The 16,113-nt window shown below is 38.5% G+C and overlaps 1 protein-coding gene across 3 annotated transcripts in view; it reads left to right on the top strand.

Annotated features, from left to right (window-relative positions):
- Nucleotides 1-16,113, top strand: part of FCHSD2 (FCH and double SH3 domains 2) — a 316,260-nt gene that overhangs the window by 276,635 nt on the left and 23,512 nt on the right. For all 3 annotated transcript variants that reach the window (XM_082626729.1, XM_082626728.1, XM_082626727.1), the window contains one exon: nucleotides 313-474. In XM_082626729.1, coding sequence (XP_082482855.1) covers nucleotides 313-474 — 162 coding nt within the window. The remainder of the gene's footprint in view (nucleotides 1-312; nucleotides 475-16,113) is intronic.

Consider the following 16,113-nt stretch of genomic DNA (forward strand, 5'->3'; position numbering starts at 1 on the left):
AAGGAAAGCAGACTTTATGCTGCATTAACATCTTCCTTTTGATAAGTTATATTTGATGTAACTTGTCAAAATGCAAGTGTGCCTTTTGCCATTGTCAGCAAGCTCTGATTCCTGTTCTTGTGTTCCCTTCCCTCTTCCCTTCTTCCCCTGTTCCTCTCTCCCTCTCGCCAAGTGAAAAACTAACATCTATGCCAAGGAAGAATTGCTAGTGAACATCAAGATTGTTCTAATTAATAAATCAGGAATAACTTTAAAACAATCAATTTGAGGAAAAAATGCTCTGATTTCTGACCATTTTCTTGGTTTTCTTAGATAATTAAGTTGAAAGCTGAAGCCCGGCTGGACCTACTAAAGCAGATTGGTGTTTCCGTGGACACATGGCTAAAGAGTGCAATGAACCAAGTGATGGAAGAACTGGAAAATGAGCGATGGGCCCGCCTTCCTGCAGTGACCAATAATGGAACGTTACACTCGGTACGGTTTCTCTTCTTGGATACGATGGGTTGACTTCACTGGAGGATACTATTCTTTGACTATGTAGTCAAACTTGATAATAGACAAAATTTTAAAGAAAAAATAATGTTTTTGCTAATGGTTTGGGGTTTTTTTCCTTTAGTCTATTACTAATTGAGTTAAATTTAGTGCAGGAAAGAGAGAAGAAAAAAATAGTGCATTTCTTAAAATGTGCAGTGAAAAGTATGTTATCAGTAGTAGGTTTATCATTATCCCACTCATTAAGTAGATATGTTTCTTGTCTGGAGGTAGCAGGATAAAAATTTTAGTCTGATGTTTCCAAAGTTTTCAGAGGTCTTCCCAGGGTAATGAAAATAAACATCCAGGGAGTTGTAAACAATCGTAAAGAAGGGAAAGGAACACAGTCTGTGGCTTAGTCTGTTTAGTTCACAAGGGCTGTCACACTCTGCTCACAGTATCTTTCATCAGAGAAACAGTGCTGCAGGTATAGTTTTACAAACAAAGCCAGAACTCAAGCTTAAGTTTTCTTCCTCCAAATCCAGGGCTTTTTCCACTCTGATGTCATCCAATTCAACCTTAGTTTTTCATCCTGGAGATCTGAGTATCAGAAAAGTTCAGTGATTTGCCTGATACTACTACATAGGTAGATATATAATGCCTCCCTGGTCAAACTAAAGTATTTTCTGCTGTCTTCTCCCTACCCATTATTCTCTCTCATCCAGTTTATTTCCATATGGCATTTATTATAATCTATACTTGTCATCTTCTTTTCTTTTGTTTATTGTCTATCTTCTCTTGAATGTAATTTCCATGCCTACCTGGTTCACTGCTCTGCACAGCAGAGTGCCTGGCACATAGTAGGTACTCAATAAATGTCTGTTGAAGGACAGAGAATGAATTGATAGATAGATGGACTAGTAGCAAACTAAAAGCTAAAACTCTAATTTCCTGACTTTCCACTGTATTCATAGTGCCTCTTCATTGTTTGTGCCTTTCAGATAAAAGGAATCCTTGCTAGAGAAATTGGCCAAAGTTTAAGAACATTCCTGGAAGTTTTGTCAGTTTTTTCACATAGCATTCTGATTTTCTAATGAGAATACACTTGCATATTTAAAAAGGATTGTGTGTGGGTGTGCATATTAAGGAAAAACAATCTATTGAAGGCTTATTTTTATTTCACTATTAATGGTAATCTAACTGGGGGAAATAAGCACATATCACCCACATAACTTTGGGGTTAGAAGAAATTGCCCTGTTTCTAGTACAGCAGAGTTGCTGTGTCTCATGGAATGTCTCTTACTGTTGCATCTTTTAAAAGTCACAATTTCCATCTAGTTCAGTTTATTCTATTGAACAGAACTTATGACGATAGCAAATTCCAGGCACATTCGTGCTTTTGGCTTCTTCAGCAGTACTGTTGGCAACCAATCAACCACATGATTTTCCTCAGACTAGCACCTTTTCTAATTAAATCAACTGGGTAGGCACTTATCACTTATGTGCCTACTTCCTGGGCAAATTGGAGATGACTTGGTCTTTCTCTTCAAAGAGCTTACAACCTGGTAGAGCAGACAGATTTTTATGGATCTTAACAATACATGGCAGTGTATAACTGAGCTATTGTGTAACAAACTCAAATTGCTAACTCCTAACTCATCAACACACCTTGGAAAAAGTCTCTGGGTTTCAGAGATTCTAAGATTCCTTCCAGCTCCAGAATCTCATGATTTTGTGAAATGCTATCAGAAAAGCTTAATATACCTCATTTTATTGCACTTCACAAATAATTGCATTTTTTAATGAAGTGAAGGTTTCCTTTTTCATTATTATTATATTTGTTATGGTGATCTGTGGACAGTGATCTGTGATGTTACTACTGTACTGTTTTGGGGCACCATGAATCTCACCCATTGGGATACTTAATTGATAAATGTTGTGTGTGTTCTGACTGCTCCCCCAACCAGCCATTCCTCTGTCTCTCTCCCTCTTCTCTGGCCTCCCTATTCCCTGAGATGCAACAATATTGAAATTAGCCCACTTAATAACCTACAAAGTGTTCAAGTGAAAGGGAGAGTTGCACATCTCTCAATTTAAATCAAAAGCTAGAAATGATTAAGCTTAGTGAGGAAGGCATGTTGAAAACCAAGATAGGCCAAAAGCTAGACCTCTTGAGCCAAACAGTTAGCCATGTTGTGAATGCAGAGGAAGAGTTCTTGAGGGAAATTATAAGTGCTACTCCAGTGAATACATGAATGGTAAGAAAGCAAAAAAGCCTTATTGCTGGTAGGGAAGAAGTTTTAGAGGTCTGGACAGATGATCAAACCAGCCACAACATCCCCTTAAGCCAAAGCCTTAATCCAGAACAAGGCCCTAACTCTGTTCAATTCTGTGGAGGCTGAAAGAGGTGAGGAAGCTGCAAAAGAAAAGTTGGAAGTGAGCAGAGGTTGGTTCATGAGGTTTAAAGAGAGAAACAGTCCCATAATGTAAAAGTGCAAGGTGAAGCAGCAAGTGCTGATGTGGAAGCTACAACAAGTTATCCAGAAGATCTAGCTAAGACCATTAATGAAGGTGGCTGCACTAAACAATAGATTTTCGGTGTAGACACAATAGCCTTATCGTGGGAAAATATGCCATCTAGGACTTTCATAGTTAGAGAGAAGTCAATGCCTGGCTTCAGAACTTCAAAGGACAGGCTGACTCTCTTGTTAGGGGCTAACGAAGCTGATGATTTTAAGTTGAAGCCAGTGCTTATTTACCATTCTGAAAATCCTAGGGCCCTTAAGAATTATGCTAAATCTACTCTGCTTATTCTCTATAAATGTAACAATAAAGCCTGGATGACAGTGTATCTGTTTACAACATGGTTTTCTGAATATTTTAAGCCCACTGTTAAGATCTACTACTCAGAAAAAAAGATTGCTTTCAAAATATTACTGCTCATTAACAATGCACCTGGTCACCCAAGAGCTCTGATGGAGATGTACAGTGAGACTCATGTTGTTTTCATGCCTTCTAACACAATATCCCTTCTGTAGCCCATGGATCAAGGAGTAATTTTGATGTTCAAGTCATATGATTTAAGATACACATTTCATAAGTCTATAGTTGCCATAGATAGTGATTTCTTTGATGGATCTAGGCAAAATAAAATGAAAACCTTTTGGAAAGGATTCACCGTTCTAGATGCTATTTAGAACATTCATGATTCATGGGAAGAGGTCAAAATTTCAGTATGAACAGGACTTTGGAAGAGGTTGATTCCAACCCTCATGGATGACTTTGAGGGATTCAGGAATTCAGTGGAGGAAGTAACTGCAGATGTGGTGGAAATAGCAAGAGAACTAAAATTAGAAGTGGAGCCTGAAGATGTGACTGAATTGCTTCAATCTCATGATAAAACTTCAATGGATAAAGAGTTGCTTCTTACGGATGAGCAAAAAAAGTGGTTTCTTGGGACTTCCCTGATGGCACAGTGGTTAAGAATCCACCTGCCAGTGCAGGGGACACAGGTTTCAACCCTGGTCCAGGAAGGTCCCACATGCCGTGGAGCATATAAGCCCGTGCGCCACAACTACTGAGCCCACGCACCCTAGAGCCCACATGCCGCAACTACTGAGCCTGCGTGCTGCAGCTACTGGAGCCCACATGTCTAGAGCCCCTGCTCCGCAACAAGAGAAGCCACCGCAATGAGAAGCCCACACACCACAACGAAGAGTAGCCCCTGCTCGCCACAACTAGAGAAAGCCTGTGTGCAGCAATGAAGACCCAACGCAGCCAAAAAAATAAATTAATTAAATTAAATTAAAATGTTTTTAAAAAGTGGTTTCTTGAGATGGAATCTATATCTGGTGAAGATGTTGTAGATTGTTGATATGACAGCAAAAGATTTAGACTATTGCATGAACCTAGTTGATAAATCAGGGTTTGAGAGGTTTGCCTCCAGTTTTGAAAGAAGTTCTACTGTGGGTGAAATGCTATGAAATAGCACTGCGTGCTACAGAGAAATCGTTCATGAGAGGAAGAGTCAATGAATGCAGCAAACTTCAGTGCTGTCTTATTTTAAGAAACTGCCACGGCCACCCCAGCGCTCAGCAACCACCACCCTGATCAGTCAGCATCCATCAACATCGAGGCAAGATCCTCCACCAGCAAAAAGATTACAACTCGCTGAAGACTCAGATGATGGTTAGCATTTTTTGGCAATAAAGTATTTCTTAAGGTATGTAAATTTTTTTAGACATAATGGTATTGCATGCTTAATAACTACAGTATAGTGTAAACATAACTTTTATGTGCACTGGGAAACCAAAAAATCCGTGTGACTCACTTTATTGTGATAATCTCTTTACTGCGGTGGTCTGGAACCAAACCCATAATATCTCCAAGGTTTGCCTATACCAGCTAGAAAAAGAGGAGAGAAGTTTGCCTCATGAAGGAAATGTCATTAAAGATAGTCCTTGAAGAATTTTAACAGGAGATAAAGAAAGGCTTCTGAGTATGAAGGAAGGAAACGAAGGAGATGTCCCTAGTATAGTGTCTGGCAGTGAGTAGTACAGTCTGGTTGTAAGTGTTGAATAAATTGGGTATTTTTGACAACTTTCCCAAAACAGCAGCTCATCTAGAGACATGTCATATCCTCTGTGAAAGGAGCATTTTGCAATCCCATTCCACTCTTTCTTCCCTCTAGTCACTCTTACGGAGGCTGTGTCTTCCCACTTTCGGCTGAGGGATATAACAATATAAATAAAGAAAAAGTGTAGGCATAAAATAGTTTAATGAAGTCCCAATATTTATTTAACCTGATTTTAAATGACAGCCCTGAAATAATTTAGAGGGATTTGTATCTCTTCACACTGACAGCTGGCTGGCGAGGGGCAAGGAGCATAAATACACATTCTGAGAGCCAAATTATTTCTTCCATTATAGATGCCAACAAAAGCATTTGTCATCAGGTTTAGAATTCCCTTCCATCTGGAAAACATGGTTAGTAGTACTGTTAGACATTACTAGTGTAAAGTGCCCTATAGAAGATAAATGTTTTTAAAATATAGAGTCTGTTTACCTTATAGAATAAGGATAGAACTATATTTACTCGAGTATTAACTCTTTGCCTTCTGTATTATGCTGTGGTACAGAATATAGGATTGGGAAGGAAAAAAACAGAATACAGCAATTTTTTTTTAAAAGGAGAGCATTCTACTGATATAATTATTCAGTTGATGGTTAACCAGAGTCTACATACAGCTTCCTATGATTGGATTGCTGCTAGTGACCCAGTCACCCCTCTGTCACTCATCCCTCCCTTCTCTTATTTTCTTTTTTTTTTTTTTGCCAGTCTTAGAATTGTATTTTGGGGGGGCACAGGGTGAGGAACTTGAGAGAATCAACCCTTGCATTTAGAGCACCAGGACTTGAAAAGCCAAGTGCAGTTTTGTAAGTCAGTATTTTAAATAATGCAACCTCTACCAGAATCTCTTGTTTTTTCTTCATCTCCATATTCTCGGAATAGGAATACTGATAGGGCTGTTTTAATTGTACAGCGAATGCGGGTGCAGTGCAAGTTCAAAACAAGTTTGGGAGCTGGTTTACATGAACCTGAGTTAGTTGCTTTGCAATCAACACGGTTTTTCATTCAACAGAATCTCATGGGGCTTCTGGCTGAAGAATTTGCCCTTGTTCCTTCACCTCCAGCCGTTCCTATCCGTCTTCTAACGTTTTTTGGTTGTTGTTTTTTTTTTTAAGTCTTGGTTTTGAAATCATTTCTTCTTGGTGGGCCTCTAACCGGTTCTGTCAGTGGAGGACCCCTTCTTTCTCCCACTGATGAAAACAGGCCCTGCACTGACCCTGAACCTGAGATTTGGGGGTGACCCTTCATGCTGTGCAACTCTGACCTGCCCCTACTGAGATTTGGGGTGTGAGGGTGACCCCTCCACTGCATAACTGATGTTGCCCCCGCACCCAGGTTGGTCTCTGGGCCTTTCCTTCTCTTATTTTCTTGCCTTCTCTTACTCAAAAACCCATACCCAATTTACAACCTAATTTTGAAATTATGTTAATTGTAGAGTAGAAAGAGTTATATAACTAGATAATAAAAAATTAGGAAGTACAGTAGAGAAAAAAATGACAAAACTCCATCCTTATAACACCACTGTTAGCAACTTGCTTGAATTCCTTCCTCTTTCTACTATTCCTTTTTGAACATATTTATCATAATAAAGTTAATTTTGTATACTTTTATTTAACATTCCATATTGATAGTTGATCTTCATAATCATCCTTTTCATGTCTGTATACTATTCCATTGGGAATGTGTTCACTTAACTGTTCTCTTTAGGTTTAATATTTAGATTGCCTCCGCATATTCTAAATAATACTCTTTAAAACATTTGTATGGGGGCTTCCCTGGTGGCGCAGTGGTTGAGAGTCTGCCTGCTGATGCAGGGGACACAGGTTTGTGCCCCGGTCCAGGAAGATCCCACATGCCTTGGAGCGGCTAGGCCCGTGAGCCATGGCCGCTGAGCCTGCGCATCCGGAACCTGTGCTCCGCAATGGGAGAGGCCATAACAGTGAGAGGCCCACGTACCGCAAAAAAAAAAAAAAATTTGTATGCATTTTTTTTCATGTTGGGGATTTTTTTCTGTAAGATATGTTCTTAGAAGTAGAACTACTGAGTCAGAGATTTTTAGTCTGAGGTTGGTTTGTTTTTGTTCTTTCTGCTCTTTTTTCCCCCCCTTAGATTCTCCAACTATAGCTGACAGTGTTTACGTAACTTCCTTGTCTTCAGGCACTTCCCCCAACTACCATGCCAAGGCATCCGGATAATTACTCTGTTGTGTAGCCTCCCTAATAAGTATATGAGCATTTTGCAGAGTTGCATAGAAGTAAATTCTAGGGGACTTCCCTGGTGGTCCAGTGGCTAAGGCTCTGTGCTCCCAGTGCAGGGGGCCCAGGTTTGATCCCTGGTCAGGGAACTAGATCCCACATACATGCCGCAACTAAGAGTTCGCAGACTGCAACTAAGAGTTTGCATGCCGCAACTTAAGAACCTGCATGCCGCAACAAAGGTCGAAGATCCCGTGTGCTGCAACTAAGACCCAGTGCAGCCAAATAATTAAATAAATATATATATTTTAAAAATCATTTAAAAAAATAAAAAATAAGTTCTAACTCTACTCATTATGAAGACCATGTTGAATGTGTGTTTGAAAGAAAAGAATAAAGATTTTAAACCGTTAGGATGCTAGTTTGGTTCCCATCTGCCTCAATAATGCCTTATAGTCCTTGCATCCAACAGGCTTTGTTTTTGTAATACAAAAATCTGTTTGTTGGCTTGAGCTAAATCCCAAAGAAAGAAACAATGGATTTTTGTAATGAAATAAATGTAAACTGTAGAAAATAATGGAACACACCTGCAACAATCTTCAATTGCTTTTATATTTACTGTATTTCCAAATGGGCAGTCGTCTTTTTATTGGACTAAACTCCATACTCAAAATGTCCACACTTTTAATGAAACTAACATTTCAGATTCCCAGTAACATCAGTTTAATTCAATTCAGTAAGCATGTATTGAGCCTGCACTGCTCATGAGACCCTTTGCTAGGTGCTGGGAATTACCTATAATGTCTGTTGAATTGGTGTCCACAGATTGAGGGAACCACTCTCACTGACAGCCAAGACCAAAGTAGGGCATTGAAAAAATGTAGAGCATTTCACTTCTAAGAGAAGTGTCTCTAGCTGTGTTATGTTCTTTGACTTTCTCCATAGCCATAATAACAAGTAAAGTACCTGACACAGATCCTTACATATAGTACATGTTCAAAAATATTAATCTGAACCTCAAGATAAGTTGTCTACTCCAGTTCTACCAACTAAGCTTAAAATACTACCAAAAGGAGGGAATTCACATTGGTAAAGCATCTGTTCTGTACCAGGTTCCATGTCAGGCACATTCATACATTATTTCAGTTAATGATCACAACCATCCTGAATGTATTTACAGATGAGAAGACAGATTTAGAAGAATTAACTGTCTCACCCAACAGCATACAGCTAGTAAGTGGAGAGAGCTGGGATTAGAACCCAGATATGCCTGCCTCTAAAGCGCTGCTCTTTACTATACTCTCTTACTCTGTGGATGACCCTTTATTCCTCTAACCTTTATCATGATTCATTTCAATTGCTGTGCATTTTTTTCCTTTTTTTCTTTTCAGCATCTGGTGAATCACTGACTGCCCTATTTTGATATAATTAATGGTCTTATAGCATCTTCAAATACTGTGTGGCCAGTTGTCATTAAAATTCCCAAGCTTTACTAATATTTTTAACAGTTTCGCTGAGGTATAATTGACATACAATAGATTACACATACTTAAAAGTGTACAATTTGTTTTGTCTGGCTTCTTTCACTCAGCATGATTATTTTTGTGTGTGTGTGTGTTTGGAAAATAAATTTATTTCTTTTTAAAAAATTTTTTTTATTTTTTGCTTTATAACAAATTTAATCAGTTATACATATACATATGTTCCCATATCCCCTCCCTTTTGCGTCTCCCTCCCACCCTCCCTATCCCACCCCTCCAGGCGGTCACAAAGCACCGAGCTGATCTCCCTTAGCTATGCGGCTGCTTCCCACTAGCTATCTACCTTACATTTGGTAGTGTATATATGTCCATGCCACTCTTTCACTTTGTCACAGCTTACCCTTCCCCCTCCCCATATCCTCAAGTCCATTCTCTAGTAGGTCTGTGTCTTTATTCCTGTCTTACCCCTATGTTCTTCATGACATTTTTTTTCTTTAATTCCATATATATGTGTCAGCATACAGTATTTGTCTTTCTCTTTCTGACTTATTTCACTCTGTATGACAGACTCTAGGTCCATCCACCTCATTACAAATAGCTCAATTTCATTTCTTTTTATGGCTGAGTAATATTCCATTGTATATATGTGCCACATCTTCTTTACCCATTCATCGGATGATGGACACTTAGGTTGTTTCCATCTCTGGGCTATTGTAAATAGGGCTGCTATGAACATTTTGGTACATGTCTCTTTTTGAATTATGGCTTTCTCAGGGTATATGCCCAGTAGTGGGATTGCTGGGTCATATGGTAGTTCTATTTGTAGTTTTTTAAGGAACCTCCATACCGTTCTCCATAGTGGCTGTACCAATTCACATTCCCACCAGCAGTCAGCATGATTATTTTGAGTATCATCCATGTTGTTGCATGTATCAATAGTTCATTTCTTTTAATTGCTGAGTAGTATTCTATTGTATGAATATACCACAATTTGTTTATCCATTCACCCTGATGATGGGCATTTGAGTTGTTTGGGGCTATTACAAATAAAACTGCTATGAATGTATGTTTGGTTGGGTCATACAGTGGCTATATGTTTAACATTTTAAGAACTGTCAGGCTGTTTTCCAAAGTGGTTGTACCACTTTACATTCCCTTCAATAGAGTACTAGTGTTCCAATTGTTCCACTACCTTGCCAATACTTAGTATGGTCAATCTATTTAATTTTAGATATTCTAATAGGTGTGCAGTAGTGTATCATTGTAGTTTTCATTTGCATTTCACTAATAATGTTGAGCATCTTCTTTTATGCTTATTTGCCATCTGTATATCTTCTTCAGTGAAGTGTCTGCTCAGATCTTTCAACCATATTTTATTAGGTTGTTTGTTTTCCTTTTATTGCATTTTGAGAGTTCTTTTTATATTCTGGATACAAATCCTTTATCAGATAGATGATTTACATAATTTTCTCCCAGTCTGTGGCTTTTCTTTTCATTTTCTTAACAATGCCTTTCAAAGAGCAGAAATTTTTTCTTTTTCGGTATGCGGGCCTCTCACTGTTGTGGCCTCTCCCATTGCGGAGCACAGGCTCTGGACGCACAGGCTCAGCGGCCATGGCTCACGGGCCTAGCCACTCCGCGGCATGTGGTATCTTCCCGGACCGGGGCACGAACCCATGTCCCCTGCATCGGCAGGTGGACTCTCAACCACTGTGCCACCAGGGAAGCCCGAGCAGAAATTTTTTTGATGAAGTCCAACTTATTTTTTTCTCTTTCATGGATCATAGTGTGGTATGATAACTAAGAAATCTTTGCCTAACCCAAGGTCATAAAGATTTTCTTCTATGCTTTATAATTTTAGGCTTTACATTTAAATCTGTGATTCAGTGTGAGTTACATAAGAAGAGTGAGTAAAATTCTTTTTTCTTGTTGTTGTTGAAAAGACTGTCCTTTCTGCACTGAATTGCTTTCACATCTTTGTCAAAAAATCAACTAACCATGTATGTGTGGGTCTATTTTTGGACTTCCTGTTCTGTTTCACTCATCTATTTGTCTAGCTTGACGACAGTACTACTCTGTCTTAGTTATTATAACTTTAAAGTCCTGAAGTCAGATTGTAAATCTTCCAACTTTCTTCTTTCTCAAAATTGTTTTGGATATTCTCGTTCCTTCGCATTTCCATATGAATTTTAAAATCAGTTTTCTACCAGGATTTTTTCATTAGGATTGCAGTGAATCTGTAGATCAGCTTGAAGATATTTGACATCTTAACAATATTGAGTCTTCCAATTGTCTTTAATTTCTCTAAGCAGTGTTTTATAGTTTTCAGTGTATAGGTATTGCACATCTTTTGTCAGACTTATCTCTATTTCATAATGCTATCGTAATGATTTTTTAATTTCAATTTCTGATTGTTCATTGTTAACCTATAGAAATACAATTGCTTATTGTATATTGATTTTGTATCCTACAACATTGCTAAACTCATTTATTAGTTGTTGTAGCTTTTATGTAGATTTTCTCTATAGATAATCATGTCACCTATATATAAAGATAGTTTTACTTCCTTCCATGCTTGCTTTTTTCCCTTCCTGTAACAACTGTAGTCTCCAGTACAATGCTTGAATAGAAGTGGTAAGAGCCAACAGATGTTCTTTCCTTGTTCCCAAACTTAGGGAGAAAGCATTCGGTCTTTCACCATTAAGTATGATGTTCACAGTAGGATTTTTGTAGATGCCCTTTACCATGTCAAGAAAGTTTCCTCTATTTTTGTTTAGTTTGCTGATAGGAATGGATGTTGGATCTTGTCAAATGATTTTTTTCTTTATTAGTTTGTTAATACTGTGAAGTGCATTGATGATTTTTCAAATATTAAACCAACTTTGCATTCCTGATTAACTCCACTTGGATCTTGGTATATTGTCCTTTTTATATATTGATTGGAATTAACTTGTTTAAATTTTGATAAGCATTTTTCTATGTCTATTTATGGCAGATACTTTATTAGTCTATAGTTCTCTTATAATGTTTTTGTCTGGTTTTGGAATAATGCTTGTCTCATAAAATAATTTGAATCCCCTCCTCTTAAATTTTCTGGAAGCTTATGTAGAATTTTTTTCTTCCTTAAATGTTTAATAGAAGTCACAACAGTTACCTGGAACTGGAGGAGGTTTTTTTGAGAGTTTTATTAATTTAGGCTGTGGCAGGTCTTAGGTGCGGCATGTGGGATCTTTAGTTGCGGCATGCGGACTTCTTAATTGAGGCATGCATGTGGGATCTCGTTCCCTGACCAGGGATCAAACCCAGGCCCCCTGCATTGGCAGCTCAGAGTCTTACCCACTGGACCACCAGGGAAGTCCCCTGTGGGAGGGTTTTTTTGGGGGTTTTTTGGGTTTTTTCGTGGTACGTGGGCCTCTCACTGTTGTGGCCTCTCCTGTTGCAGAGCACAGGCTCCGGACGCACAGGCTCAGTGGCGATGGTTCACGGGCCCAGCCGCTCCGCAGCATGTGGGATCCTCCCAGACCGGGGCACAAACCCATGTCCCCTGCATCGGCAGGCGGATTCTCAACCACTGTGCCACCAGGGAAGCCCCCTGTGGGAGTTTTTTAAACAACAAATGCAATTTCTTTAATAGAGATAGGGTTATTCAACTTATTCTTCTTGAATGGACTTTGATCATAGGTATCTTTCAAAGAATTTGTCAATTCCATTTAAGCTGCCAAATTTATTGGCATAAAGTTGCTCATAATATTTTTTATTATTCTTTGATTGTCTGGAGAATCTGTAGTGACATCACTTCTCTTATTCCTGATATTGTTTATTTGTGTCTCCTCTTTTTTTCCCTGATCATCCTTCTAGAGGTTTATCAATTTGATGTATCTTCACACACAAGAAAACAGCTTTTGATTTCATTGACTTTTTTGCCTGTCATTTTTCCATTTTTTATTTTATTGATTTCTGCTCTGGTTTTTATTATTTCCTTTCTTCTGATTAATTTGGATTTAATCTGCTCTTTCCTAATTTTTTAAGGTGGAAGCTAAGGTCACTGATGTGAGACTTTCCTTCTTTTCCAATATAGGCATTTGGTACAAACATTTCCCTCTACATGTTGTTTAAGCGCCACCACACAAATTCAGATACCACACAAATTCAGATACACTGTGTTATTATTTTCATTCAGTTTTAAATATTTTATAATTGGCCTTTTAATTTCTTCTTTGGGGCTTCCCTGGTGGCGCAGTGGTTGAGGGTCCGCCTGCTGATGCAGGGGACGCGGGTTTGTGCCCCGGTCCGGGAGGATCCCACATACCGCGGAGCGGCTGGGCCCGTGAGCCATGGCCGCTGGGCCTGCGCATGCAGATCCTGTGCTCCACAGTGGGAGAGGCCACAGCGGTGGGAGGCCCATGTACTGCAAAAGATAATAATAATAATAATAATTTCTTCTTTGTTTCATGGGTTGTTTAGAAGTATTATTGAATTTCCAAATATTCGGGAATTTTACAGATACCTTTCTATTAATGACATAATTTATTTCCATTGTGGTCAGATAACATACTTGAATCATGTTAAATTTATTGAGATTTGTTTTGTGGCCCATTATATGGTATATCTTGGTAAATGTTTCATGTGTACTTGAAAAGAATATATAATCTGCTGGTGTTAGCTCTTATGTTCTATAAATGTCAGTTAAGTCAAGTGGGTTTGTAGTGTTGTTCAAGTCTTCTGTATCCTTACTGATATTCTCAGTTCTCTACATGATGCCCTGTGCCTTATGAGGTTTTCTGCTCTGTTAAAAGGGAATAGGAAATATTCCCAGACCTATGTGAATGCTGAGGATTGTTCCTTCTAATCCTTTGGGTGGTTCTATTGCTGGCTTCAGGTAGTTCTTGACATATATGTGCTGATCAGTACTTAGCTGAAGACTTGAGGGAGACCCTCTGCAGATTTCCAGAGTTCTCTCTATGCATTTCTTCATTACTCTACCCAGCAAACTCTAGCCACTTTGACCTTCCTGAATTCCCAGTTCCATATCCTCAATTCAGGGAGACCACCATCCTTTTCTTGGGTTCCCTCCTGCTATATCTCAGCTTGGAAACTTTTTTCATACAGTAAGTTGGGGAAATTGTTTCCCATCCACCAAGGATCACTAACTTTCATCACATGATGTCCAGTGTCTTGAAAACTGTTCTTTCATATATTTTGAACAGTTTTTTAGTTGTTTCTGGAAGGAGTTTAAATCTGGTCCCTAATATTCCATCTTGCTGGAAACAGAAATCCATTTTGCTGATATTTTCAACATCATTTTTTATAATATACTTGTGTTGTGTCTGGAATGATGTTCACTGTGATCACTTTTCTGTCTAGATGGAATTTGGAGGTTCTGCTGGCCAGTTATATAGGGAGCTGCCTTCCTCTGTGCTGGAGGTCACCGGATTTTTTTAATCTATATTCTCCTTTTCTCATAAAAACAATAATGATGTATTAAGTACCTCCTATGTACCAAGCATGTGTTAAGCGTTTAAGTATTGCCTCACTTAATCCTTATGATAACCTTGTTAAGAAGTAATTGTCTTCATTATAGAGATGAGGTCATTGAAGTTGAGAAGTCAAATAATTTGCCCAAGGTCATATAGCAAGTAAATGGCATAGTCAGCATTCAAACCCAAGTCTGTCAGATCCAGGGACCATAAAGCTGATGAAGCCCTTCAGAGATAATTTTGCTGAATACAGGAGGTCAGCTACTAAAACCAACTTGGAAACGTTCTTTTCTGCCCTTGCAATAAGAGTAAGCATTTTATAACATCTAAGAAAGGAAAAATATTAATACAGCTAGAAAGAATAGTTTTGATGAAAATTCTGTCAGATGACAGGAAGGAAAAGGGTTAAGTGAGCAGTTGTTAAGAAACAGGAAGAATGTGATTTTAGAAATGCTGGGTCAAGAAGGCATTGCAACAGCTAAGTTACAGAGGGTGGAGGAGGAAGAAGGAAAAAATTGTCCTGAGATGACATACTTTGGAAAGCTGCTAGAGCAATGCAAAAGCATGTGGCAGTGACCCCTATTGCTGTCACTGCAACCTTTCAGTCCCTTCCGTGAGAATCAAAAAATGAACTCAAAATGAAGGAGAAAGAAAGGAATGTTTAGTATCAAACAACGTTGCCAAAATGAAATGTATTGGATTGATTCCCAGTGCCAAAGCACAGTACATATTAACATTCCTTATGCTATATTTTTGGAAACATGTTCTACCCACATTGGCTTTAATTTTAGTTTTTATAGATGTATGGGTATTTTGTTTTGTTTTGTTTTTTGTAATGCCCAGTTTTTTTTAATGTCTATAACCTTTACTAGAATGTAAAGGCAATGTCTTCCAAGTATATGTAAATATGTTTAAGTTAGTTTTACAGCAGTTTCCTGCATGTGAACCTCATCTTTTATATGATGCCCTATTGGAAAATAATAGGATCATAAGCCTGAGATAATTTGAAAGGTCAAGATTTGAGTCTGTTTTGTCATTGATCTGACTGACCATACATGAATATTTGTAAGATGAGGCACGTGAGGCACTCAGCTGTGAAGAATTTTCTGTAATAGTTATAAATGAGACTATTACAGGGGCTTTGAAATGGAGGCAATAAATGTGACAAGAAATATGTACTATTTATTCCTCAGGAACCCTCTCCTTCCCCCAGTTCTTTAGAATTTTATTAGGTAAATAGCAGTTGAAGAGAGTCTTTTAAAATGTCAGTGATAATTACACAAGAGAAATCACATTAACTCAATAAAGAGCAGAACTTGACATTATAGGCAACCTATACTTTTTGACTCATTGAATCTCAGGAAATCTCTGACCTTCTTCTCAATTCACCCTTTCCATTTTCACAGGGCCCTCTGTGCACTTAGCATTTGGTTGTGCTCATTTCCCACTCTAGGTTGTGAACTCCTGCAATGCAGACAGCGTCCTTCATTTCATATCTAAGAGCCTAGCTTATATAAGAGCCTAGCTTACAGTAGGTATTTGGTATTTTAATTAATTGTTCTACTGTAAGGCCCAGTTCTGACTCTCCATTCCTTATATCCTTAATGTGTAAGCATTAGTGCCTTTGCATGTTTAAACATAGGGAAAAGTAGCCAAATAAGTGTTTATATGTAGCTAGAAACCAAGAAACCTTTGAGCCTATTCTGTTTCTTCTTTATTGGATTTTTAATCTAAAAAGTAAAACAGGGGCTTCCCTGGTGGCACAGTGGTTAAGAATCTGCCTGCCAGTGCAGGGGACACAGGTTCAATCCCTAGTCCAGGAAGATTCCACATGCCGTGGGGCAACCAAGCCCCTGCGC

This window comes from Mesoplodon mirus, assembly GCF_964341445.2.
Source record: "Mesoplodon mirus genome assembly, chromosome: 7".
In the NCBI taxonomy this organism is placed as follows: Eukaryota; Metazoa; Chordata; class Mammalia; order Artiodactyla; family Ziphiidae; genus Mesoplodon; species Mesoplodon mirus.